Source organism: Centropristis striata, chromosome 18 (genome assembly GCF_030273125.1).
Source record: "Centropristis striata isolate RG_2023a ecotype Rhode Island chromosome 18, C.striata_1.0, whole genome shotgun sequence".
Lineage (NCBI taxonomy): Eukaryota > Metazoa > Chordata > Actinopteri > Perciformes > Serranidae > Centropristis > Centropristis striata.
The window spans coordinates 36,067,138-36,094,355 of NC_081534.1; the positions used below are offsets into that span (position 1 = coordinate 36,067,138).

Genomic DNA, 27,218 nt, shown 5'->3' on the forward strand with positions numbered 1-27,218 from the left:
AGTCAGGACCCTCGCCATCCTACACAATGTTTACTATCAGTCAGGACCCTCGCCATCCTACACAATGTTTACTATCAGTCAGGACCCTCGCCATCCTACACAATGTTTACTATCAGTCAGGACCCTCACCATCCTACACAATGTTTACTATCAGTCAGGACCCTCGCCATCCTACACAATGTTTACTATCAGTCAGGACCCTCACCATCCTACACAATGTTTACTATCAGTCAGGACCCTCACCATCCTACACAATGTTTACTATCAGTCAGGACCCTCACCATCCTACACAATGTTTACTATCAGTCAGGACCCTCACCATCCTACACAATGTTTAGTATCAGTCAGGACCCTCACCATCCTACACAATGTTTACTATCAGTCAGGACCCTCACCATCCTACACAATGTTTACTATCAGTCAGGACCCTCACCATCCTACACAATGTTTACTATCAGTCAGGACCCTCACCATCCTACACAATGTTTACTATCAGTCAGGACCCTCACCATCCTACACAATGTTTAGTATCAGTCAGGACCCTCACCATCCTACACAATGTTTACTATCAGTCAGGACCCTCACCATCCTACACAATGTTTAGAATCAGTCAGGACCCTCACCATCCTACACAATGTTTACTATCAGTCAGGACCCTCACCATCCTACACAATGTTCTTTTATTGGTTTTGACTTGCTGCCGTGTCCGTTTCAGACCGGTCTTTAATCTACATCACACACACACACACACACACACACACACACATTTTGAGGTTAAAGGTCATAGGTTGCTGTATAAATAAATACTTGTAAAGGAAGGCTTGTTGTAGGTGTGCTCCTTGTATATTATATAGTATCATAACATTACTAGTATTAATTGTTATAAATCTCTGAAGAATCTCATCATAGTGTCCACACACCGGCAGTAGTGGCCCTTTCACTATTTACCCAGAGGACATTTTGTAGTTATTATTATTATTATTATTATTGTCATAATTTTTATTATTCTGCAGTATGAATAGAAACACTAGAACTGATAAATAATGAAGATATTATGGTTATTGATCAGTATCAGCATTATTATTATGATAATTATTAATATATTTGATAATCTTAATGTTTTATATTAACATTAATGTTAATTAAATATAAATTATTATTATATTTTTTTCACCGGGATGACGTCATCCCAAACCGGAGCGCGTCCTCGCGAGGCGAAGAGCCGTCAGCTGATCACGTGACGTCACCAAAAAATAATCATAATTATTTCATTATTATATGAAACAGAAAAAACAATAAAAAACAATAATCCTGCGAATTAACGGCGACGACGGTGTGTGTGTGTGTTTGTATGTATGTGTGTGTGTGTGTGTGTTAGTGTGTGTTGCAGGTTGATCCGGCCCGGAAGCCAGCCAGCCTTCACAATAAGAGCATATGCAGTCAAGCAATAAGAACATCATTAATGCTCAGAAATTATTATTATTATTATTGTTATTATTGTATTTATTTAAATGTATGTATGTGTATATATATGTTTTTTCATTTTATTTATTTCATCATTACTTATTGATATGTATATATATATATCCATATAAATATATATGTATTATTATTTATTTATATGTATGTATATATATATATATATATATATATATTTTTATTATTATATTTGTATATATGTATGATGTATGTGTATACACATAAATATTATATATATATATATATATATATATATATATATATATATATATATATATATATATTTCTATATATGTATAATAATTATGTGTGTTGATGTTTTAAGTCCTATGTCAAGAAATGTTTAAATATTATAGATAAATCCTAAAATAAAAAGTGAAAAAAATAAAATAAATGGAGAAACAAAAAAACGATCAATAGTATAAATCTCGAGGCTTTTATTGTGAAGCTTCTGGTGCGGTGCGTGTTGACGCAGCGGGCGGCAGCTGGTGCGTCAGGAGGACACACACACACACACACACACACAGCAGCATCAGCACCGTCCGCATCCTCACCGGGACCATCCGACACACCGAGCCGCCTCCGGAGCTCTCTGTCCCGGCCACACGCTCCGCTCCGCCCCGGGACCAGAACCTCATGCTGGGTCCGCATCACGGAGCCTCCGTCCGGGATCTAATCAGAGGAGAGGAGCGGCGGAGCGGCGTCTGGAGGTAAGAGGAGGAGAGGAGGAGGAGGAGAGGAGGAGGAGGAGGAGAGGAGGAGAGGAGGAGGAGGAGGAGGAGAGGAGGAGGAGGAGGAGGAGAGGAGGAGAGGAGGAGAGGAGGAGGAGGAGGAGGAGAGGAGGAGAGGAGGAGAGGAGGAGGAGAGGAGGAGGAGGAGAGGAGGAGAGGAGGAGAGGAGGAGGATGTGGGGGGTACCGGGCCGCGGATGGAGCTCTGAGGCCGACCGGGAGGATCTGATCCTCCAGCATCCTGTCTGTCTGTCTGTCTGTCTGTGTGTGTGTGTGTGTGTGTGTGTGTGTGTGTGTGTTTTCCCGGGTGTGGCTCCGTTCAGGTGATGATGTCACAGGTTGACCTGCTTCAAGGACACTTCCGGTCCAGTCACGTGACATGATTTTAATATTTATATTCATGAACACCAACAAACCTTCATCTGCAGGTCTCTGTAGGTCTCTGTAGGTCTCTGCAGGTCTCTGCAGGTATCTGTAGGTCTCTACAGGTCTCTGCTGGTCTCTGTAGGTCTCTGTAGGTCTCTGTAGGTCTCTGCAGGTCTCTGTAGGTCTCTGCAGGTCTCTGCAGGTCTCTGCAGGTATCTGCAGGTCTCTGCAGGTCTCTGCAGGTCTCTGCAGGTATCTGTAGGTCTCTACAGGTCTCTACAGGTCTCTGTAGGTCTCTGCAGGTCTCTGCAGGTCTCTGTAGGTCTCTGCAGGTCTCTGCTGGTCTCTGCAGGTCTCTGCAGGTCTCTGTAGGTCTCTGTAGGTCTCTGCAGGTCTCTACAGGTCTCTGTAGGTCTCTGCAGGTCTCTACAGGTCTCTGTAGGTCTCTGTAGGTCTCTACAGGTCTCTACAGGTCTCTGTAGGTCTCTGTAGGTCTCTGCAGGTCTCTACAGGTCTCCGCTGGTCTCCGCTGGTCTCCGTAGGTCTCCGTAGGTCTCTACAGGTCTCTACAGGTCTCTGTAGGTCTCTGTAGGTCTCTGCAGGTCTCTACAGGTCTCCGCTGGTCTCTGTAGGTCTCTGTAGGTCTCTGCAGGTCTCTGCAGGTCTCTGCTGGTCTCTGCTGGTCTCTGTAGGTCTCTGTAGGTCTCTGCAGGTCTCTGCTGGTCTCTGTAGGTCTCTGTAGGTCTCTGCTGGTCTCTGCTGGTCTCTGCGGGTCTCTGCAGGTCTCTGCTGGTCTCTGCTGGTCTCTGTAGGTCTCTGCAGGTCTCTGCAGGTCTCTGCATGTCTCTGTAGGTCTCTGCAGGTCTCTGCAGGTCTCTGCTGGTCTCTGTAGGTCTCTGCTGGTCTCTGCAGGTCTCTGTAGGTCTCTGTAGGTCTCTGCATGTCTCTGTAGGTCTCTGCAGGTCTCTGCTGGTCTCTGTAGGTCTCTGCAGGTCTCTGCAGGTCTCTGCTGGTCTCTGTAGGTCTCTGCAGGTCTCTGCTGGTCTCTGCAGGTCTCTGTAGTTCTCTGCAGGTCTCTGCTGGTCTCTGTAGGTCTCTGCAGGTCTCCGCTGGTCTCTGTAGGTCTCTGTAGTTCTCTGCAGGTCTCTGCAGGTCTCTGTAGTTCTCTGCAGGTCTCTGTAGTTCTCTGCTGGTCTCTGTAGGTCTCTGCTGGTCTCTGCAGGTCTCTGCATGTCTCTGTAGGTCTCTGCAGGTCTCTGCAGGTCTCTGCTGGTCTCTGTAGGTCTCTGCAGGTCTCTGCTGATCTCTGTAGTTCTCTGCAGGTCTCTGTAGGTCTCTGCAGGTCTCTGTAGGTCTCTGTAGGTCTCTGTAGGTGTCTGCAGGTCTCTGTAGGTCTCTGCTGGTCTCTGTAGGTCTCTGTTGGTCTCTGCAGGTCTCTGCATGTCTCTGTAGGTCTCTGCAGGTCTCTGCAGGTCTCTGCTGGTCTCTGTAGGTCTCTGCAGGTCTCTGCAGGTCTCTGCTGATCTCTGTAGTTCTCTGCAGGTCTCTGTAGGTCTCTGTAGTTCTCTGCTGGTCTCTGTAGGTCTCTGCTGGTCTCTGCAGGTCTCTGCATGTCTCTGTAGGTCTCTGCAGGTCTCTGCAGGTCTCTGCTGGTCTCTGTAGGTCTCTGCAGGTCTCTGCAGGTCTCTGCTGATCTCTGTAGTTCTCTGCAGGTCTCTGTAGGTCTCTGCAGGTCTCTGTAGGTCTCTGTAGGTCTCTGCAGGTCTCTGCAGGTCTCTGCAGGTCTCTGTAGGTCTCTGTAGGTGTCTGCAAGTCTCTGTAGTTCTCTGCAGGTCTCTGTAGGTCTCTGTAGGTCTCTGCAGGTCTCTGTAGGTGTCTGCAGGTCTCTGTAGGTCTCTGTAGGTGTTTGCAAGACTCTGTAGTTCTCTGCAGGTCTCTGTAGGTCTCTGTAGGTCTCTGCAGGTCTCTGTAGGTGTCTGCAGGTCTCTGTAGGTCTCTGTAGGTGTCTGCAGGTCTCTGCTGGTCTCTGTAGGTCTCTGCAGGTCTCTGTAGGTCTCTGCAGGTCTCTGCTGGTCTCTGTAGGTCTCTGCAGGTCTCTGCAGGTCTCTGTAGGTCCCTGCAGGTCTCTGCAGGTCTCTGTAGGTCTGCAGGTCTCTGCTGGTCTCTGTAGGTCTCTGCAGGTCTCTGTAGGTCTCTGCATGTCTCTGTAGGTCTCTGCAGGTCTCTGCAGGTCTCTGCTGGTCTCTGTAGGTCTCTGCAGGTCTCTGCAGGTCTCTGCTGGTCTCTGTAGGTCTCTGCAGGTCTCTGCTGGTCTCTGCAGGTCTCTGTAGTTCTCTGCAGGTCTCTGCTGGTCTCTGTAGGTCTCTGCAGGTCTCCGCTGGTCTCTGTAGGTCTCTGTAGTTCTCTGCAGGTCTCTGTAGGTCTCTGTAGGTGTCTGCAGGTCTCTGTAGTTCTCTGCAGGTCTCTGTAGGTCTCTGTAGGTGTCTGCAGGTCTCTGTAGGTCTCTGCAGGTCCCTGTAGGTCTCTGTAGGTCTCTGTAGGTGTCTGCAAGTCTCTGTAGTTCTCTGCAGGTCTCTGTAGGTCTCTGCAGGTCTCTGTAGGTCTCTGTAGGTCTCTGCAGGTCTCTGCTGGTCTCTGTAGGTCTCTGCAGGTCTCTGCAGGTCTCTGTAGGTCTCTGCAGGTCTCTGCTGGTCTCTGTAGGTCTCTGCAGGTCTCTGTAGGTCTCTGCATGTCTCTGTAGGTCTCTGCAGGTCTCTGCTGGTCTCTGTAGGTCTCTGCAGGTCTCTGCTGGTCTCTGTAGGTCTCTGCAGGTCTCTGCAGGTCTCTGTAGGTCTCTGCATGTCTCTGTAGGTCTCTGCAGGTCTCTGCAGGTCTCTGCTGGTCTCTGTAGGTCTCTGCAGGTCTCTGCAGGTCTCTGCTGGTCTCTGTAGGTCTCTGCAGGTCTCTGTAGGTCTCTGTAGGTCTCTGCAGGTGTCTGCTGGTCTCTGTAGGTCTCTGTAGGTCTCTGCAGGTCTCTGTAGGTCTCCGTAGGTCTCTGTAGGTGTCTGCTGGTCTCTGCAGGTCTCTGCAGGTCTCTGCTGGTCTCTGTAGGTCTCTGTAGGTCTCTGCAGGTCTCTGTAGGTCTCTGTAGGTCTCTGTAGGTCTCTGCAGGTGTCTGCTGGTCTCTGTAGGTCTCTGTAGGTCTCTGCAGGTCTCTGTAGGTCTCTGTAGGTCTCTGTAGGTCTCTGCAGGTCTCTGTAGGTCTCTGTAGGTCTCTGCAGGTCTCTGTAGGTCTCTGTAGGTCTGTGCAGGTCTCTGCAGGTCTCTGCTGGTCTCTGTAGGTCTCTGCAGGTCTCTGCAGGTCTCTGCTGGTCTCTGTAGGTCTCTGCAGGTCTCTGTAGGTCTCTGTAGGTCTCTGCAGGTGTCTGCTGGTCTCTGTAGGTCTCTGTAGGTCTCTGCAGGTCTCTGTAGGTCTCCGTAGGTCTCTGTAGGTGTCTGCTGGTCTCTGCAGGTCTCTGCAGGTCTCTGCTGGTCTCTGTAGGTCTCTGTAGGTCTCTGCAGGTCTCTGTAGGTCTCTGTAGGTCTCTGTAGGTCTCTGCAGGTGTCTGCTGGTCTCTGTAGGTCTCTGTAGGTCTCTGCAGGTCTCTGTAGGTCTCTGTAGGTCTCTGTAGGTCTCTGCAGGTCTCTGTAGGTCTCTGTAGGTCTCTGCAGGTCTCTGTAGGTCTCTGTAGGTCTGTGCAGGTCTCTGCAGGTCTCTGCTGGTCTCTGTAGGTCTCTGTAGGTCTCTGCAGGTCTCTGTAGGTCTCTGTAGGTCTCTGCAGGTCTCTGTAGGTCTCCGTAGGTCTCTGTAGGTCTCTGCAGGTCTGTGCAGGTCTCTGCAGGTCTCTGCTGGTCTCTGTAGGTCTCTGTAGGTCTCTGCAGGTCTCTGCAGGTCTCTGTAGGTCTCTGCAGGTCTCTGTAGGTCTCCGTAGGTCTCTGTAGGTCTCTGTAGGTGTCTGCTGGTCTCTGCAGGTCTCTGCAGGTCTCACCTGTCTGTCCTACATTTCCCAGGATGCCCTGCTGCGTCCCAGCAGGCCTGTGAAGATGAGTGTGACATCATGGTTCCTGGTGAGCAGCTCGGGGACTCGGCACCGCCTCCCCCGAGAACTCATCTTTGTGGGCCGGGAGGACTGTGAGCTCATGCTGCAGGTACATAAACATGTAAACAATACAAATAATCATAAACATTTAAACAATGGAAATAATCATAAACATGTAAACAATACAAATAATCATAAACATGTAAACAATACAAATAATCATAAACATGTAAACAATACAAATAATTATAAACATGTAAACAATACAGAAATATATAAACATGTAAACGATACACAAATATATAAATATGTAAACAATACAGAAATATAAACGTGAATAAATAAACATGTGTATTGTTGACGTGTTGTTGTTGTGGTTTAGTCCCGCAGCGTGGACAAGCAGCACGCCGTCATCAACTACAACCCGGCCACAGACGAGCACCTGGTGAAGGACCTGGGCAGCCTGAACGGGGTCAGTGTGACATCACCGGCCTCCTCCAATCAGCAGCCGGCAGAGGTCGGAGGTCGCGTGTGTTAATGTGTGTGTGTGTGTGTGTGTTTGTTTGTTTCAGACGTTTGTCAACGACCTGAGGATCCCCGACCAGACCTATATCACCCTGAAGCTGACGGACAGCCTCCGCTTCGGATACGATATCCTGAGAGTGTGTGTGTGTGTGTGTTACTGTGTGTGTGTGTGTTACTGTGTGTGTGTTACTGTGTTACTGTGTGTGTGTGTGTTACTGTGTGTGTGTTTGTGTGTGTTACTGTGTGTGTGTGTGTGTGTGTGTGTGTGTTACTGTGTGTGTGTGTGTTACTGTGTGTGTGTTACTGTGTGTTACTGTGTGTGTGTGTGTGTGTGTGTGTTACTGTGTGTGTGTTACTGTGTGTGTGTGTGTGTTACTGTGTGTTACTGTGTGTGTGTGTGTGTGTTACTGTGTGTGTGTGTGTGTGTGTGTGTGTGTGTGTTACTGTGTGTGTGTTACTGTGTGTGTGTGTGTGTGTGTGTGTGTGTGTGTTACTGTGTGGAGTTCTTTGCATAGAAGAGGTTGGCATCATTCATTCATGTGCAACATTAAATGGACAGCAGGTGTATTCCAAAAAGCTTTTATTCACAAAATAAGCAGCGTAAACAAAACAAGTCTTATCTAAGGAGACTATTTAAAGGTGTGTGTGTGTTTCTGTGTGTGTGTGTGTGTTACTGTGTGTGTGTGTTACTGTGTGTGTGTGTGTGTGTGTGTGTGTGTTCCTTAACCTCCTCTACATTCTCATGTCTACGTGTTGGAGAGGAGTCAACATAAAGTCCCTGAAGAGGCTCTGAAGGTGAGAAAACATATTTTTTTATCTGCTAAATATAATTATTATGTGTTTAGTATAATATTAATAAAGTGTGTTGTTTGTTTCAGCATGAGAAGTACAGCAGCCAGCTGCAGATCAGCCTGAAGGCTTCAGACAGCAAGAAGATGGAGCTGGAGAAGAGTCAGAGTACAAAGAGTACACAAGGTACACACAGTACTGACAGTACTACTACAAACACCCGGTGCTGTGACCTTCATACGACCAAAATCACCAAAACACACAAAAAATTACCAAAAAAAGCATACATTTCCAAAAAAGAAAATTTCCAGAAAGTACCAAAACAAAACGTGAAATCACCCAAAAAAGTCCACATGTCGTGGTAATCGGAGGGTTTTAGAGGATCTCTAACAGAAAGCGTGCGTTGTGTTTTTGTGGACGTGTTGCTGCTCCAGAGGCTCCGGCGTGTCGGCCCACGCCGCTCTACGGCCAGCCGTCCTGGTGGGGAGAGGAGGACTATGGGAGTAAAGTTCAGACCAGCGATGAAACTCATTCAGGTAAAACAACACGACATCATCGACATATAGAGAATATAATACATATGGAAGTAAAAATGGAAACATATTTGATTTTAAAATGTTTTATGATGTCACTATAGTTTAATTCGTGGTGTTATTGTTAAAAATCAAATATCATACCGAAAATGTTCTGCAGTACCTTCATTATGATGCTGATTGTTGTTGTTGTTGTTGACACAAGGATATTATGATAATTAAACTTAAACGGTTTCTGTCTGTCAGAGGTCCAGAAAGACGCTCTGTTGGTGGATCCGGACTTTTCCGGATCTTTGTCCGACTCCCAACCAAAGACCGGCTTCCCTTCGTACCACCGCGAGCCCAGTTACTTCGAGATCCCCACCAAAGACTTCCAGCACGCCAAAACCCCGGGGGCGGAGCTTCACGAGATCCCCACCAAGGACACGGACCCGCCCCTGGCCCCGCCGTCCCCGCCCACCCCGACCCCGCCCGCCGTCCAGAGCCACGCCTCCTTCACCATCGAGTTCGACGACTGCATGCCCGGCAAGATCAAGATCAAAGACCACGTCACCAAGTTCTCCACCCGCCAGAGGAAGCAGCAGGCTCCGCCCACCAAGACCGCAACAGCCACGCCCACAGACATGATGTCAGCGGAGTGCAAGGTGGCTGATTGGCTGGTCCACAGTGATGTCAGCATGATGAGACGACGTCCAACGTGTGAAGACGTCTTCAGCACCAAGAGCGACCTCGCCATCAACATCAAGTCCCTCAAAGGTCAGTGGCGTTAAAGGACCACGCCACGTTTCCTACGGTAACCGAGCGCCACGTGTCATAGAGACAAAGCGCCATTGAGACAGAGCGCCATAGAGACAGAGCGCCATGTGTCATAGAGACAGAGCGCCATAGAGACAGAGCGCCATGTGTCATAGAGACAGAGCGCCATGTGTCATAGAGACAGATCGTCATAGAGACAGAGCGCCATAGAGACAGAGCGCCATGTGTCATAGAGACAGAGCGCCATGTGTCAAAGAGACAGATCGTCATGTGTCATAGAGACAGAGCGCCATGTGTCATAGAGACAGAGCGCCATGTGTCATAGAGACAGATCGTCATGTGTCATAGAGACAGAGCGTCATAGAGACAGAGCGCCATAGAGACAGAGCGCCATGTGTCATAGAGACAGAGCGCCAGAGACAGAGTGCCATGTGTCATAGAGACAGAACGTCATGTGTCATAGAGACAGAGCGCCATGTGTCATAGAGACAGAGCGTCATATGTCATAGAGACAGAGCGTCATAGAGACAGGGCGCCATGTGTCATAGAGACAGAGCGCCATAGAGACAGAGCGCCATGTGTCATAGAGACAGATCGTCATGTGTCATAGAGACAGAGCGCCATAGAGACAGAGCGCCATGTGTCATAGAGACAGATCGTCATGTGTCATAGAGACAGAGCGTCATAGAGACAGAGCGCCATAGAGACAGAGCGCCATGTTTCATAGAGACAGAGCGTCATAGAGACAGAGCGCCATAGAGACAGAGCGCCATGTGTCATAGAGACAGAGCGCCATAGAGACAGAGCGCCATGTGTCATAGAGACAGATCGTCATGTGTCATAGAGACAGAACGTCATGTGTCATAGAGACAGAGCGCCATGTGTCATAGAGACAGAGCGTCATATGTCATAGAGACAGAGCGTCATAGAGACAGGGCGCCATGTGTCATAGAGACAGAGCGCCATAGAGACAGAGCGCCATGTGTCATAGAGACAGATCGTCATGTGTCATAGAGACAGAGCGCCATAGAGACAGAGCGCCATGTGTCATAGAGACAGATCGTCATGTGTCATAGAGACAGAGCGTCATAGAGACAGAGCGCCATAGAGACAGAGCGCCATGTGTCATAGAGACAGAGCGCCATAGAGACAGAGCGCCATGTGTCATAGAGACAGATCGTCATGTGTCATAGAGACAGAACGTCATGTGTCATAGAGACAGAGCGCCATGTGTCATAGAGACAGAGCGTCATATGTCATAGAGACAGAGCGCCATAGAGACAGAGCGCCATAGAGACAGAGCGTCATAGAGACAGAGCGCCATAGAGACAGAGCGCCAAAGAGACAGAGCGCCATAGAGACAGAGCGCCATGTGTCATAGAGACAGAGCGCCATGTGTCATAAAGACAGAGCGTCATAGAGACAGAGCGCCATAGAGACAGATCGTCATGCGCCATAGAGACAGAGCGCCATGTGTCATAGAGACAGAACGTCATGTGTCATAGAGACAGAGCGCCATGTGTCATAGAGACAGAGCGTCATATGTCATAGAGACAGAGCGTCATAGAGACAGAGCGCCATAGAGACAGAGCGTCATGTGTCATAGAGACAGAGCGCCATGTGTCATAGAGACAGAGCGCCATGTGTCATAGAGACAGAGCGTCGTGTGTCATAGAGACAGAACGTCATGTGTCATAGAGACAGAGCGCCGTGTGTCATAGAGACAGAGCGCCGTGTGCCATAGAGACAGAACGTCATGTGTCATAGAGACAGAGCGCCATGTGTCATAGAGACAGAGCGTCATATGTCATAGAGACAGAGCGTCATAGAGACAGAGCGCCATAGAGACAGAGCGTCATGTGTCATAGAGACAGAACGTCATGTGTCATAGAGACAGAGCGCCATGTGTCATAGAGACAGAGCGCCAGGCGTTGGTGGGGGCGGAGCTTACCCGTTTCTATGACAACAGAGTAACAGCATTTTGATTGTCATTGTGTCGTCAGGTCACCATCATGAGGACGGGACCCAGAGCGACTCGGAGGACCCTGTTCTCAAAGGGAGGCGGAGCAAGTCTCACCACTCCGTCCAATCAGAGCAGTCGGAGGCGTCGCAGCAGACGGTTCAGTCGTCTGTCCGCCACCAGCCGCCTGCTCCGACACAGACGCTCCACCAGCCGCTGCAGTACTCTCCGCCCGGACCGGCCCCGGCCTCCCCTGTGGCCCCTGAGCGGCCCCTGTCCCAGAGTCCTCCCCAGACTCAGTCCCCCACCACAGAAACGCCCAAGCAGGGCCCCCCTGAGCACCTCACCCAGCAGGCCTTCATCATCGAGTTCTTCGACGACAACCCGCGCAAAAAGCGCTCGCAGTCGTTCACGCACAACCCCGCCCACGCCGACTCGTACTCGGCCCTGAAGGCCAAGCTGGAGCGCCGGAAAGGGGGCGAGAGGCCGGCGTCTGTGCACGGCCACATCCCCCCCACCCAGCAGGTGACGGTTCCTCTGAAGGGCCAGGGCCACGGCGGGCCCCAGAGGTCCAGCTCTCTGAAGAGGGAGAAGACGGAGGGGGAGGTGGCCTCCTCTCGCTCCTCCTCCGGAATCACCATCAGACCCTTCGGCAGCGTCGGCAAGAAGTCCAAGCTCGCCCAGGAATTCGCCGCGGAATTCCTGAAGGACTCTGGTCAACAGGATTCCTCCCCGACCAGGGACAAGATGTCCCCGCCCCCGATGTCGGCGCCGCCGGTGATGGTGTCGCCTCCGAATGTGAGAATCCCCTCCCCCCCCGGACCGGCCGCCCCCGCCGCGGTCTCCTACCCCTCGTCCCCCTTGCAGCCTCCAGCTGGATCCAAGTCCGCGATCCCAAACAACATCCAGACCGCCTCTCCGGTCCACTCCCCTGGACCGCCCATGTCTCCCATGCTGCCCCTGGGCGTCCGCGCGGGAGACCCCAAAGCCTCCCAGAGGATGATGAGGAACGAGGAGGACGACAGCCTGAGCGACGCCGGGACATACACCATCGAGACGGAGTCGCAGGACAAAGAGGTGGAGGACGCTCGGAACATGATCGATCAGGTGAACTCGCCGTGTTTCCATAAAGTCCAAGTGAAATGTTGAAATGTGTCGTTAAAAAGAAGTGAATTAGTGAGTTTCCTTCCAATAAACAAAGCTGCAGTAACGCCCTCTGGCCAGCAGGGGGCAGCGTGAAGAAGTCTGCAGGAATTAGATTCTCTAATCAGAATTTATTCAGCAAATGTTTCCATCTCCAGTTTAGAGCATTTTAACTATTTTCCATAAAAACATTAAAATAAACTGTACCTATTGAGTTTTGGTGTTTCCATCAAAGCTTTTCTCACGAGAGTCTCCAGAAGGTACGGAGAGATTTCTAACCTTAAGCTCCGACAGCAGCCGCGAGTCCATACAATCTTTACAAAAGTGGAAATCAGAAATGTTTTAATGAGGAGGCACCACATCTGAAGCTAACATCAGGAAGTTTCCTCTCACTCCCAACTCGTCACATAGGGCACTTCATCAGGAAGAAAACTCCCTGGCAACAGCAGCGTTAAAGTTCTGCAGGATTATCATCAAATATCCACATGAGCCACAATAACATATTCAATGTAAACATGGGGCTCTGAGAGTCATCTTTATTATCCCAGATATGTTAATTGATCCAGCATAGTTTGTCCAGAAATAGTGAAAAAACATCATATTATGAGATGTCCACAAATTGGACAAAATCAGCGTGTGGTATTTTTTGGGGGAAAAGTCTTAAAATTCTCAATTGGCCCGAAACTCTGAAAATGGTCTTATTATAGTCTGTTGATACTAATAGTAGGGTGGCTTTAGCAGAAATAACAGAAAAACACCATATTATGGGTTGTCCACAAATTGGACAAAATCAGAAATGTCATACTATAGCATGTCGATTTTTGTCAAAAATGGTAAAATACATTGTCTGTTGATACATATTAGAGCATAACATGGCCATAAATGACGGATAAACACCACATTATGGGATGTTTAAAAATTGGGGGAGAAAAAAAGTATTAACATGTTGTACTATAGCATGTTGTATTTTTGTCAGTAATAGTAAAAATTTTAAATGCCTAAAAAAGGAAAAAAAACAAAACAGCTCAATTAGTCTGTTGATACATTTTAGAACATATTATGGCCAGAAATTACAGAAAAACACCATATTATTGGATGTCCACAATTTGGACAAAAACAGCGTGTCGTATCTTTTGGGGGAAAAGTCATAAAATTTTGAAACGTTCCAAAACACCTTATTATAGTCTGTTGATACGTGAAGTAGGGTGGCTTAGAGGGCCTAAAATGCTTCAAATGGGTCAAGTATAGTCTGTTGATACATATTAGAGAATATTATGACCAGAAATGACAGAAAAACACCATATTATGGGATGTCCAAAATGTAAAGAAAAGTCCTATGATAGCATTTCAATTTTTATCAAAAATGGTCAAATTTTAACATGCCTAAAAATGCTAAAACCAGCTCAATTGTAGTCTGTTTATACATTTTAGAGAATATTACGGCCAGAAATGACATAAAAACACCATATTATGGGATGTCCAAAAATTTTACAAAATCAGAAAAGTCATACTATATAACATGTCGTATTTTTGGGGGGAAAAGTCATAAAATTTTGAAACGCTCCGAAACTCTCAAAACCATCCCACAGCCAGCAGTAGCAGACAGAAACAAGAATGAAAAGCTGAAAAACACCATGCAGCATCTTACCGTGCTAATGGTTGTTTAGAAGGTGAATAAAACCAGCAGTTTGATCCTTCAGGGAGCATGACCCCCTGGTCCTTGTCCTTCCTGTCGCTGTGACCCCGCCCCTCTCCATGCATGCCCTGTTCCAGGTGTTCGGTGTCCTCGACTCTCCGGAGTACAGTGGTGTGACCACGGGAGTGTATAGACCCGTAATAAATGATGGCAAGGATGAGCACGCTAACCTGCCTAGCGACGGTAGCGCTGTGGACCCGTTGCATGGCTTTTTCCCAGCGGCTGTCAGCGGCGCCCCGGCGGGCCCCGTCCAGGTAACAGCCACGACACCTGTGGGCACGTTGTGATCCCAGCGCATGCACACCATGTTGTTATTCCCTCCGCCTCTCCTCCTGCAGGTTTCACTCTGACACCCATCTCTCCAACCTGCTACAGACAACTTTCACTTAGACTAGACTCCATCCTGCTGCACCTGACCCTCAGAGTCTCTACCACAGCTCCCATACACTCCTATGAGAGTCTCTAACACAGCTCCCATACACTCCTAGGAGAGTCTCTAACACAGCTCCCATAGACTCCTAGGAGAGTCTCTAACACAGCTCCCATAGACTCCTAGGAGAGTCTCTACCACAGCTCCCATAGACTCCTAGGAGAGTCTCTAACACAGCTCCCATAGACTCCTAGGAGAGTCTCTAACACAGCTCCCATAGACTCCTATGAGAGTCTCTAACACAGCTCCCATAGACTCCTATGAGAGTCTCAGGACATGGTCAGGTTCACTCCTGGAACAAAAAGCTTTGGTTTGGTTGAATTTGTGCTCCGTCACCACTTCTCTAAGGTTCAGGCACGACTTTTTATTGGTCATTTAGTGTCTTTTTTTAAAGAATTTTGTGTCTTTTTTGATAATTTTGTCTTTTTTCATAACTGTGTCTTTTTGATAATTGTGTGTCTTTTTGTGGTTATTTTGTGTCTTTTTTGGTAATTTTGTGTCTTTTTTTAAATCATTTTGTGTCTTTTTTGATCATTGTGTGTCTTTTTTTATAATTTTGTGTCTTTTTTTGATCATTTTGTGTCTTTTTGATCATTTTGTGCCTTTTTGATCATTTTTTATTTTTTATGATCATTTGGTGTCTTTTTTTATCCTTTTGTGTCTTTTTTGATCAGTTTGTGTCTTTTTTTAAACATTTTTTGTCCTTTTTTGGTGATTTTATTTTTATTTTTATTGGTCATTTAGTGTCTTTTAAAAAAAATATTTTTTTGATAATTTTGTATCTTTTTTGATAATTGTGTCTTTTTGTGGTTATTTTGTGTCTTTTTTTGTTCATTTTATGTCTTTTTTGGTAATTTTGTGTCTTTCTTGATCCCTCTTTTGTCTTTTTAAAAATGTGTCTTTTTGATAATTTTGTGTCTTTTTGTATTTTTTTTTTAAATGTGTGTTTTTTGATAATTTTTTGTCTTTTTTGATAATTTTGTGTCTTTTTGTGTCTTTTTTAAAAATGTGTCTTTTTTATCATTTTGTGTCTTTTGATCTTTTTTTAAAAATCATTTTGAGTCTTTTTCTTTCCTCTCCTGGTGGTTTTTTGAGTCGTCCTCCTCCTAACTGACTCTTTGTGCTTTATACTGTGAATCACTGCGGCCACTAGAGGGCGCCACTGACTCCAGACTCCGGCTGATAAGGGATCAGATGCAGCAGGATGGATTCTGGAGGGTTCCTGTAGCAGGTTGGGGGAGCGGGCTGCTTGTTGGACACTTTTCTCTCATCCAGTTTTGTTGTTCATCGTGTTGTTTTGTCGTCCAGGTGTCCTCTGCTCATGCGGCAGGTCTGGAAGGGCCCAAGTGGGTTTCCCGGTGGGCCAGTCTGGCAGACAGCTATGCGGAACCGGGTTCCACTCCACCTCAGGACTGTCTGGAAGGTAGATCTGAACTTCTGTTGGTAATATAAACCTGGTGTGTTAAGATCTGAGAATCACACATCGTACTTTTTGACCCCATTTCCACCTGATGTCCACCGCTGATCTGGATGTGAATGTTATCGTTTTAGACTTTTATGAAAAGTGTGTTATCGACACTGAAAGGATGCCCATCAGGGCTCGGGAGGGTTCGGGGTCAAAACGTCTCACACTGCAGCCAAAAAGGATCCATTGCAACTAATTCACTTGCGAAAAGTTTCAATAACAAACTTTTGGATTTTCCAACAAATGTCTGATTCCCAATAACAAGTTTTAAATCACACTTTTATTTTAGTTGCAGTTTTTTAGTTAAATGTCGATAATTTTGCTCTGAAATCTGTTTTTTTTCATTGCAGTGTGGAAAATAAAACCTGATTCTGACATAAAAATAATACTATCTGTACATATCCTGGACATTTGGTGGAAAGACTCCTGTAAGTTTATTAGAGCTGCCAGAGCAGCTTGAAGGTCCCACCATGGAAATAATCCCACGTTTCTTTATTTCCTGTCCTGGAGCATGTATGTGACGTAAACACATACGTGACGTGAGCAGATCAGATCAGAGTTTTGTGTCTTGTCAGTGTAGACGACACGCTACGGAGGAGAGGATCTAAGTTTACACTCTGGAGGCTGGAGGCACATTTTAACCTTTTTAAGCCCCAAAAACACCGCCACTGTCTAAACCAAAGGCACTTCACATAGAATATTTTGTCGTTTTTACCTGCAATCGTCCTCGTATAAACGGGGCCTAAATGTCGATAATTTTGCTCTGAAATCTGTTTTTTTCATTGCACTGTGGAAAATAAAACCTGATTCTGATATAAAAATAACAAATTTGAGGATTGTTAAATCTATTCAGCAAAACACAAAAACAATATCTGAAACCCAGAAAACTCTGTTTGTCTTTGTAGATTTGCGTTTCATGAGCCGGTCGATGGGAAATTACAGCTACGACAACTCCGAGTCAGAGTCGAGCCACAGCTCCAGGACCAGGAGGCTGCTGCCCCAGGTGCCCCCGGAGAAGCTGGAGAGTGTTCACCCGAGTATCCTGATTCGCCACGAGCCTTACCAGGTCCAGGAACCTCTGGACAGGGTCTCCGGACCTCCTCGCCCACAGGACCCCACCCAGCGATTGTCCATTCAGGACGACGTGGACCCGGACAGTCTGAGCGACGCCAGCCGCTCAGACGACGGACCTATTCTGGATAAAGCTAAGAGGAACCAGGCCAGGACCGGATCTTTGTCTCCGGGGGATGCTGGTCCTCAGTTCAAGGGTCCGGAGAAGGTTTCTCCCTCCGCCAAGTCCACCTCCTTTTACATTGGTTCTGAGGACAGTCCAGGTAAACCTGACCAGGCCCGGAGCCCCGTACAGTCGGAGAGGACACGTGACCCCCCGCCCAAACCCCCCCCCACCACAGTCCTGATCCGACACCTGAGTGGACATGAACCAAGGAGGACCGGCGTCAAACCCAACAGCTCTGCTCCAAACCTCCAAATGCAAGACAAGGATTCTGTCCCCACTAAAGACGGCTGCATGTCCTCCATCGTCCGGCAGGAGAGCTTCACCAAAGACCGGCCCAGCGACACGGTCCAGATGAAGAAGCTCCCCCACATCTCCAGCCACCCGTCCATCAGAGACATGGAGCGGAGGAGGGAGAACATCCAGGAGACGCAGAGCTTCCTCCAGGAGGCGGAAGGAGCTCTGTGCTCGCTGGACTCCAGGTTCCCCTCGTCTGGCTCGGGGCGCAGCTCAAAGAAAGGAGGGTCCTCCACCCACATGGACGACTCTCTCTCTGGTGAGTCCGACGTGGACACGGCGAGCACCGTGAGCCAGGTCAGCAGCAAAAATGCTCCGCTCAGCTCCGCCCCTAAGAAGCGCCCGGCCATCAGCAGCCTCCAGAAGGAGAAGTCCTCCTCCAGCCCGTCCATCCAGGAGAAGGGCCGGCAGCTCTCCGCCCGCGAGCGGCTTTCTGAGAAACGCCGAAACCAGACGGCTGCCGATGCATCAAGCAAGGCCGAGGCCACCAAGCGCTTCCAGATGCGCCGCAGCGCGGGCAACCGCGGCTCCCTGGATCTGTCAGAGGGCCAGCAGGGTTCTGGTCCACACCGGACCGAGACGGCTTCCTCCGACCATGAAACCTCCCGTCCGTCCAGCCGGAGCAAGAAAGTCATCGCTCCCCTCCAGAAAGAGGACAACGGAAAGACGCCAAAGACTGCAAACCAGCAGGTTCTGACACGGTCCAACAGCCTGTCGGCGCCGCGGCCGACCCGGGCGTCCATGCTCCGCCGAGCGCGCCTGGGCGAGGCCTCGGATAATGAGGGCGCCGAGACCGACCGGGGCTCCCAGAACTCGGACCACGTCGCCGCGCCCTCCAAAGCGTCCGCCGAGGGGAAGAAGCTGTCCAGGCTGGACATCTTAGCCATGCCCAGGAAGAGAACCGGCTCCTTCACGGCTCCCAGCGACACCGAGACGCCCTCCGCCGGCCGGCCCGGGTCCAACAGGAACTCTGAGTCCGCCGCCGCCAGGAAGACGTCTGTGGGCGACGCCCGCCAGGCAGCTGGCAAAGGGGGCGGAGCTATGGGGAAGCAGCCGCTGACCCGTACCCGGTCCAGCGGAGCCAAGTACCCCGGCACCGGTGAGTCCCGGCTGATCTGAGGTTAAACACAGAATATACTTACATCATGCTTCAGCTGCTTCTCTTCTTCTGTGGTTAAGTGCTTTTACTTCCTGTAAACACATACAGGTGCATCTCAAAAAATTTGAATGTCGTGAAAAAGTTCAATATTTTTTGTCAATTACTTCAGAAAGTGAAACTCGTATATTATATAGATTCATTAGACATAGAGTGAAATATTTCAAGCCTGAGACACTGAGTTTTGTGTTTTCATTCTCTCTAAGCCAGAATCATCAAAAATACAAGAAAAACAGGCTTGAAATCTTGAATCTATATTGTGTATGAGTTTCACTTTCTGAAGTAATGAAGTGTTTAAGGAAGGAAGGAAGAAAGGAAGGAAGGAAGGAAGGAAGGAAGGAAGGAAGGAAGGAGGGAAGGAAGGAAAGAAAGAAAGAAAGAAAGAAAGAAAGAAAGAAAGAAAGAAAGAAGAGAGAAGAAAGAAAGGAGGGAAGGAAGGAAAGAAGGAAAGAAAGAAAGAAAGAAAGAAAGAAGGAAGGAAGGAAGGAGAGAGAGAGAGAGGAAAGAAAGGAGGGAGGGAGGGAGGAAGGAAGGAAAGAAGGAAAGAAGGAAGGTTCCTTGTGTGAGATGATCTGAATCAAAGTGTTTCCAGGTTCTCGTCGTAGACAGAAGGGTTCCGACTTCTCCTCTTCCTCTGACGAAGAGTACGAGACGAGCGCCGTGAATCCCAAAGCCAAGCGCTCCTCCCACCCCTCCTCCCAGACGCCACGCCACCGGCCCGCCGCCGCCGCCACCCGATCCAAGTCCGTCTCCCTGGAGACGGAGGAGGACGAGGACCAGAGCGACCCGTACCAGAACTGGTCCACGCACAGCGCCGAAATCGCCAAGTAAACCGTTTCCTTTGATGCTTTGTGTGGTTGTTTGGTCCGAGCTCACGGTGTTCTGTCCCCCTGCAGGCTCAGCCAGGACCTGGCCAAAGACCTGGCCATCCTGGCCAAGGAGATCCACGACGTGGCCGGGGACGGGGACTCTCCTGGCTCCGGCCTAGGCCCCGCCTCCTCGCCCGGCTCGCTGCCCAACACGCCGGCCTCCACCATGTCTGCCCGGGAGGAGGTGGGCCACGCCTCCTCAGCTGCTAGAGCTGGATCACGAGCCGGCCTCAGGGACCCGCTACGAATAAATCACTAAAAACTACGTAGTACACAGGCTAGACCCGTCCTGCTGCCTCTGACCCTCTCTCTACCACAGCTCATACCATAGACCATAGACTACCCATAGACTCCTATGAGAGTCTCTACCACAGCTCCCATAGACTCCTATGAGAGTCTCTACCACAGCTCCCATAGACCCCTATGAGAGTCTCTACCACAGCTCCCATAGACTCCTTTGAGAGTCCCTACCACAGCACCCATAGACTCCTATGAGAGTCTCTACCACAGCTCCCATAGACGCCTATGAGAGTCTCTACCACAGCACCTATAGACTCCTATGAGAGTCTCTACCACAGCTCCCATAGACTCCTATGAGAGTCTCTACCACAGCACCCATAGACTCCTATGAGAGTCTCAGGACATGGTAGGGTCCACTGCTGGAACAAAAAGCTTTCGCGTCTTTTTGTGTCTTTTTTTGGTCATTTTGTCTTTCTTTTTTGCAATTTTTTTGTCCGTTTTGATTATTTCTACGTGTTTTTTTTACTAATTTTTTGTCTGTTTTGATCATTTTTACATCTCTTTGTGGTAATTTTGTGTCTTTTTTTGGTAATTTTGTGTCTGTTTTGATCTTTTTTACATCTTTTTGTGGTCATTTTGTGTCTTTTTTTGATCATTTTTACATCTATTTTGGTGACTTTATCTTTTTGTTTGGTCATTTTGAGTCTTTTCCTCCGTCTCCGGGTGGAAGTCCTGGTTTGTTGGACCCTCCCTCCCTAACTGACTCTTATGCTGTGAGTCACTGTGGCCACTAGAGGGCGCCACTAACAGACGGAGACGTGGAGGTGATCAGAGGCAGCAGGGTGGATTCTGTCTGTCACAGTTACTGTAGCAGGGTGAAGAGGTCGTCAGTGATCTGTCAGTCTGAACTCACTGCTGTTGTTAATGTGAAGCAGTTCAGCTTCATGATTAATGATTCACAGTAACTGTAAGAACTGTGTTCCCAGTTTGAATGAGAAAAAAAACAGCGTTTTGTAGTTTAGTCGATCGTCTATATCATCTGTGACGAGTTTAAAGGGACGCTTCAGGTTTTGGACATTAGGTTGCATCAGGACAGACGGTCTCTGTTGGACTTCCTGTCTTTTCATGAAGACAACAGTGAATGGGAGACCTCGTAGTCAAACCTTCTCTGCTGATAAAGTTCTTCACACAACTTAATGTCTGATACGACTTTATCCCGATACTTGAGTCACGATACGACTTTATCCCGATACTTGAGTCACGATACGATTTTATCCCGATACGATTTTATCCCGATACTTGAGTCACGATACGACTTTATCCCGATACTTGAGTCACGATACGACTTTATCCCGATACTTGAGTCACGATACGACTTTATCCCGATACTTGAGTCACGATACGATTTTATCCCGATACGATTTTATCCCGATACGATTTTATCCCGATACGATTTTATCCTGATACTTGAGTCACGATATGATTTTATACGATTTTATCCTGATACTTGAGTCACGATATGATTTTATACGACTTTATCCTGATTACTTGAGTGATGCAATGCTTAATGTCCAAATCCTTAAGGTTCCCCTAAAAACATCAGAAGTTTGCTGCAGTTTGGTTTCCAGGAGCTTCATCATGCTTCTGACTCTCATCATTCATTTCTGTGTTGTTTATGCAATAACTCATCTCTCCTGATCCCAACGCTCCTCACTCTAACTCTTCTCTCCTGATCCCAACGCTCCTCACTCTAACTCATCTCTCCTGATCCCAACGCTCCTCACTCTAACTCATCTCTCCTGATCCCAACACTCCTCACTCTAACTCATCTCTCCTGATCCCAACGCTCCTCACTCTAACTCATCTCTCCTGATCCCAACGCTCCTCACTCTAACTCATCTCTCCTGATCCCAACGCTCCTCACTCTAACTCTTCTCTCCTGATCCCAACGCTCCTCACTCTAACTCATCTCTCCTGATCCCAACGCTCCTCACTCTAACTCATCTCTCCTGATCCCAACGCTCCTCACTCTAACTCTTCTCTCCTGATCCCAACGCTCCTCACTCTAACTCATCTCTCCTGATCCCAACGCTCCTCACTCTAACTCATCTCTCCTGATCCCAACGCTCCTCACTCTAACTCATCTCTCCTGATCCCAACGCTCCTCACTCTAACTCTTCTCTCCTGATCCCAACGCTCCTCACTCTAACTCTTCTCTCCTGATCCCAACGCTCCTCACTCCAACTCATCTCTCCTGATCCCAACGCTCCTCACTCTAACTCATCTCTCCTGATCCCAACGCTCCTCACTCTAACTCATCTCTCCTGATCCCAACACTCCTCACTCTAACTCATCTCTCCTGATCCCAACGCTCCTCACTCTAACTCATCTCTCCTGATCCCAACGCTCCTCACTCTAACTCTTCTCTCCTGATCCCAACGCTCCTCACTCTAACTCATCTCTCCTGATCCCAACGCTCCTCACTCTAACTCATCTCTCCTGATCCCAACGCTCCTCACTCTAACTCATCTCTCCTGATCCCAACGCTCCTCACTCTAACTCATCTCTCCTGATCCCAACGCTCCTCACTCTAACTCATCTCTCCTGATCCCAACGCTCCTCACTCTAACTCATCTCTCCTGATCCCGACGCTCCTCACTCTAACTCTTCTCTCCTGATCCCAACGCTCCTCACTCTAACTCATCTCTCCTGATCCCGACGCTCCTCACTCTAAATCTTCTCTCCTGATCCCAACGCTCCTCACTCTAACTCATCTCTCCTGATCCCAACGCTCCTCACTCTAACTCTTCTCTCCTGATCCCAACGCTCCTCACTCTAACTCATCTCTCCTGATCCCGACGCTCCTCACTCTAACTCATCTCTCCTGATCCCAACACTCCTCACTCTAACTCATCTCTCCTGATCCCAACACTCCTCTCACCAGTGTTGGATTGTTCTGAAACACTTTTCATGTTGACAATTGTCTGACTGAGTGAAGATTATTAACGGCGAAGCTTCTGAGTCAGCACAAAACCAGAATCCACCTGGAACCAGCCAGTAGGGTCGAGGTTTGACTGGGCCGGCCCGGCCCACTGGGGCTGTACCAGTTCATTAATCATCATCAGTAGCAGGCTCTTCAGAGAGACCGTGTCTTGTGTCCGGTCCGTGGTGAACTAAGTCAGTCCGTTGTTGTTTTGTGCTTCTCGGAGGTTTTGCCGTTGATAAGCTGCAGCATGAATGAAGTGGTTGAGCTGGTTTTGGGAGCCTTCACGGAGCTGCAGCTCTCCTGTTAACTGGTGTATCCCAGCAGCACTAAAACTCACTGCATACCCGTCGCCCTCCACCATCAGCTGCATGTTGACTTGGTGCATGCGTTCACGGAGCCGCTGGTCTGATCAGATGTTCAGAGTCCCGATCACCGGAGCCAGACTCCCTTTACTCTCTTTCCAGCTGGTCCAACATATCCCCGAGGCCAGTTTAAACTACCAGAAGGTTCCTCCGGGTTCTGCTGTCGTCTCGGACCTGGACGCGAACATGAATGAGCCGGAGCCCGGTTCTAAGCATCGCCGTCCGTGGAACCGCGAAGAGGTCACTGTCCTGTCCCGCCGAGGCCACGTTCACACTGCAGCTCAGTGATTGTTTCTGTTTTCCTCTTCAGCCGAGCTGCAGGCCACTCTGTCAGCTGATCCATGTGTTATTTAGAATAATTTCCAAAATACAAACAACATTCCTCACTTCTAATTATTTAGCACAGGATTCACTGCAGTCGGTCCGGACGAACCGCTCTGTCTTTAAATGTGCAGAGTCGGTTCTTCCAACATCATGATCCCTTTTTACATTCAGCTCCGGAAAAGCTGCGAGGATTCATGTGGAGCGAGTGTCCAGCAGCTGGTCGGAGTCAAAAAACGCTAGAGGTGTTAATCAGAGGATCGGCCCCACGATACGGTTTTATCGCGATACTCGAGTCACGAAACGGTTTTATCACGATACTCGAGTCACGATACGGTTTTATCACGATACTCGAGTCACGAAACGGTTTTATCACGATACTCGAGTCACGAAACGGTTTTATCACGATACTCGAGTCAGAATACGATATTATTGTGATTTTGATCATTGTGGTGAGTATTGATGGAATATATTGAGATTTGACTGCTTAATTGCATTTTGTGTCACAAAATTAAATTCAATCAAGAATTGAAGTAGAAATATCGATACTTGGTTCCATGAATGGATAAAATATCTCCATGCAAAATATCGCAATACTGTGCTGCATCGATTCTTTATCCGACCTCTAATAAGCGTCCCGTGTCCGTGACGCCAACCGACTTTCACTTTTAAAGAACAAAACCTGAAAATGAGCCATTTCCTGATTCCCAGTTAGTAATCGGTAAAAGAGAAAAAAAATAGTTTAGAAAAACGACCCGTTGTCTGATTTTCTATTTGGCGCTCATGAACAGAAATCAAGCATTAAAAAACCTGAGCAGAAATCTATTTGATTTATTTTTACCATAATCCAGAAGTTGTTCTCACAAACTGAGGGACTCTGAGTGACTCTGAGGAACCCTGAGTGACTCTGAGGATCTCTGAGGGACTCTGAGGGACTCTGAGGTACCACAGAGGACGCATTGTTCTCCACATGAATCCTTGCAGCGTTTTTTTTATTGACCTGAATCGTCGTTGGTCCAGCAGCAGCCGAGTCGTTCTGATCTCTGGTCCTGATGTGGACTAAAGTATCAGACTGGGTTCAGTGAGGTGGTTTATCGGTTTCTGGACCAATGAACTGCCTGACGCCACCCTCAGGCCCCGCCCCTCGCCAGAGATAAGAACGAGGAGCTGAGGCTGCAGTGTCAACGTGTCCTGGACCACAGACTGAAGGAGACTGCTGCAGTTAGTTTTGGTGTGCTGGGAGATCAGGAGGTGCGGTTCTCCAGTCCTGCTGGACTTCATCCGTCTCCTCATTCACTCTTTCAGGTGATTCTGGACAACCTGATGCTGAATCCGGTGTCCCAGCTGTCGCAGGCCATCCGGGAGAACACGGAGCAGCTGGCCGAGAAGATGAAGTAAGTCGCTCCGAGTAGTTCCACCAGATCTCTCCATCCGTTACAGGTTCCTGCTGCCTCAGACCCTCATAGTCTCTACCACAGCGCCCATAGACTCCTATGAGAGTCTCTACCACAGAGCCCATAGACTCCTATGAGAGTCCCTACCACAGCGCCCATAGACGCCTATGAGAGTCTCTACCACAGCTCCCAAAGATTCCTATGAGTCTCTACCACAGCTCCCATAGACTCCTATGAGAGTCTCTACCACAGCTCCCATAGACCCCAATGAAAGTACTAGCGTGGTTCTGTCTAGTGTTCTGTCCGGTGTTCTGTCCTGCTGTGGTTCTGACCCGCAGTGTGTCGTTCTCAGGGTTCTGTTCCAGAACAAGGCCGAGGTCTGGGAGGAGATAGAGGCCAAGATCAACGCTGAGAACGAAGTCCCCATCCTGAAAACCTCCAACAAGGTTCTGGTGCCGCCTCTCTAGAGACGATGATGTTCTGACGTTCTGAACTTTCGCTCACTTCCTGTTTCATGTTTCAGGAGATCACGTCCATTTTAAAGGAGCTGAGACGAGTCCAGCGGCAGCTCGAAGGTACGTTCCTTTAGACGCGGTTCAAGAAGTTTACGACACAGAAACTGAGAGAACATGAATATTGTGTCTTTTATGGTCATATTTTTACATCTTTTGTGGTCATTTTGTCTTTTTTTAAATCATATTTACATCTTTTTTGGTAATTTTGTGTCTTTTGTGGAAATTTTGTGGCTTTTTTGGTAATTTTGTGACTTTTTGGTAATTTTGTGTCTTTTTTGGTCATTTTTACATCTTTTTGTGGTCATTTTGTGTCTTTTTTGATCATTTTTACATCTTTTTGTGGTCATTTTGTGCCTTTTTTTGGTAATTTTTACATCTTTTTTTTGTAATTTTATCTTTTTAAAAAAAATTATTTTGTCTCTTTTTTTCTTCCTCTCCTGGTGAAGGTACTGGTTTGTTGACCAAAAAAGAGACAAAATGACCTCAAAAATATGTAAAAAAAAAAAAGAACTCTTTTATTCTGAGAGTTTTTATTGGTGTGAATGTGAACTATCCTCTTGCTCTTGTCGTAGTTATAAACACCATCGTGGAGCCCGGCGGCGGTCTACAACCGGCAGCTGTCGGGACGACGCCCCGCGGTCAGACTCGACCGTCCTCGAGGGAGAAGAAACCCGCCGCCAAACCCCGCGGCGCCACACCGACCTCCAACGCCAACGAAAGCACCAAAAGACCACCTCGTGGACCCGACGGGGCCCACTACATGGCCTGAACGGGCCACCGTAGCACCTCCGGACTGGAACTTCGTGTCCACGCCGCTCCGCCTCCGCCCGGGACCGGCCCCGCGCCGGGACCGCCTTCTGTAGCGCCCAGAGAGGCCCGAGTGTTCGAGGTTAGCTCGGCGGCTTTTATGTGTCGTAGGCAAGAAAACCTTTTCATCGCAAATGTTTTAGAGAGAAACGGCGACGGTCGATGCCGACCTTCGCTCGGCGCTTGTTGTTGTCGTGTTCATGACGCTTCTGCCAGACGTCCATCAACCGTCTTTCACAGTTTATATCCGTCCACAACCAGAGGACACTTTGTCCCTTCTTTGGTCCTCAGTGTCCCACAATCATTGCACAGCAGTCCCAGTTAGAGCTGGCGGTTCGGCGGCGTGATGCAGGGGCAAGGGGTACCTGATTCAGGGTCTGGCGTAGGGGTACCTGATTCAGGGTCTGGCGTAGGGGTACCTGATGCAGGGTCTGGGGTAGGGGTACCTGATGTAGGGTCAGGGGTAGGGGTACCTGATGTTGGGTCAGGGGTAGGGGTACCTGCTGTAGGGTCAGGGGTAGGGGTATCTGATGTAGGGTCAGGGGTAGGGGTACCTGCTGTAGGGTCAGGGGTAGGGGTATCTGATGTAGGGTCAGGGCTAGGGGTACCTGATGCAGGGTCAGGGGTACCTGATGCAGGATCAGGGGTAGGGGGACCTGATGCAGGGTCTGGGCCAGGGCTAGGGGTACCTGATGTAGGGTCAGGGGTAGGGGTATCTGATGTAGGGTCAGGGCTAGGGGTACCTGATGCAGGGTCAGGGGTAGGGCTAGGGGTACCTGATGCAGGGTCAGGGGTACCTGATGCAGGGCCAGGGTTAGGGGTACCTGATGCAGGATCAGGGGTAGGGGGACCTGATGCAGGGTCTGGGCCAGGGCTAGGGGTACCTGATGTAGGGCCAGGGCTAGGGGTACCTGATGTAGGGCCAGGGGTAAGGTCACCTCGATAACTTTCTCTTCGTTCAACAAAACGAGAACGTTTGTTAAATGTTGCATGAAGTTTTCCCCGTCCTGGGGGGCCACGTAGAACCGCCACCAGCTCGGAGCTGCAGACCACCAGAAGACCACCAGACCGCCCAAACTCCAGCTGACACAGTTTGTGTAGAGCCAT

General features: G+C 48.6%; 2 protein-coding genes across 2 annotated transcripts in view; both read left to right on the forward strand.

Moving 5' to 3' along the window:
- The window catches only part of LOC131990883 (NACHT, LRR and PYD domains-containing protein 3-like), a 220,691-nt gene that overhangs the window by 19,579 nt on the left and 173,894 nt on the right, over window positions 1-27,218 (forward strand). The gene's annotated exons all lie outside the window — the stretch shown is intronic.
- Window positions 1,999-26,500, forward strand: cep170bb (centrosomal protein 170Bb). The gene is made up of 19 exons (XM_059356075.1): window positions 1,999-2,189; window positions 6,605-6,742; window positions 7,016-7,105; window positions 7,206-7,284; window positions 7,895-7,953; window positions 8,037-8,133; window positions 8,382-8,483; window positions 8,727-9,236; window positions 11,240-12,303; window positions 14,113-14,289; window positions 15,774-15,888; window positions 16,836-18,560; window positions 19,210-19,444; window positions 19,514-19,670; window positions 23,177-23,314; window positions 24,701-24,789; window positions 25,142-25,235; window positions 25,313-25,364; window positions 25,877-26,500. Exons 2-19 carry the CDS (start codon window positions 6,638-6,640, stop codon window positions 26,071-26,073), a joined length of 5,085 nt encoding a protein of 1,694 aa, XP_059212058.1. The 5' UTR covers window positions 1,999-2,189; window positions 6,605-6,637; the 3' UTR covers window positions 26,074-26,500.

Bases quoted from the DNA above. Each gene is read 5' to 3' on its own strand.
- cep170bb (XM_059356075.1), top strand. From the start codon at position 6,638: ATGAGTGTGACATCATGGTTCCTGGTGAGCAGCTCGGGGACTCGGCAC. The intron at 7,106-7,205 runs GTCAGTGTGACA...TGTTTGTTTCAG, and splicing joins ACCTGGGCAGCCTGAACGGG to ACGTTTGTCAACGACCTGAG. The intron at 7,954-8,036 runs GTGAGAAAACAT...TGTTTGTTTCAG, and splicing joins TCCCTGAAGAGGCTCTGAAG to CATGAGAAGTACAGCAGCCA.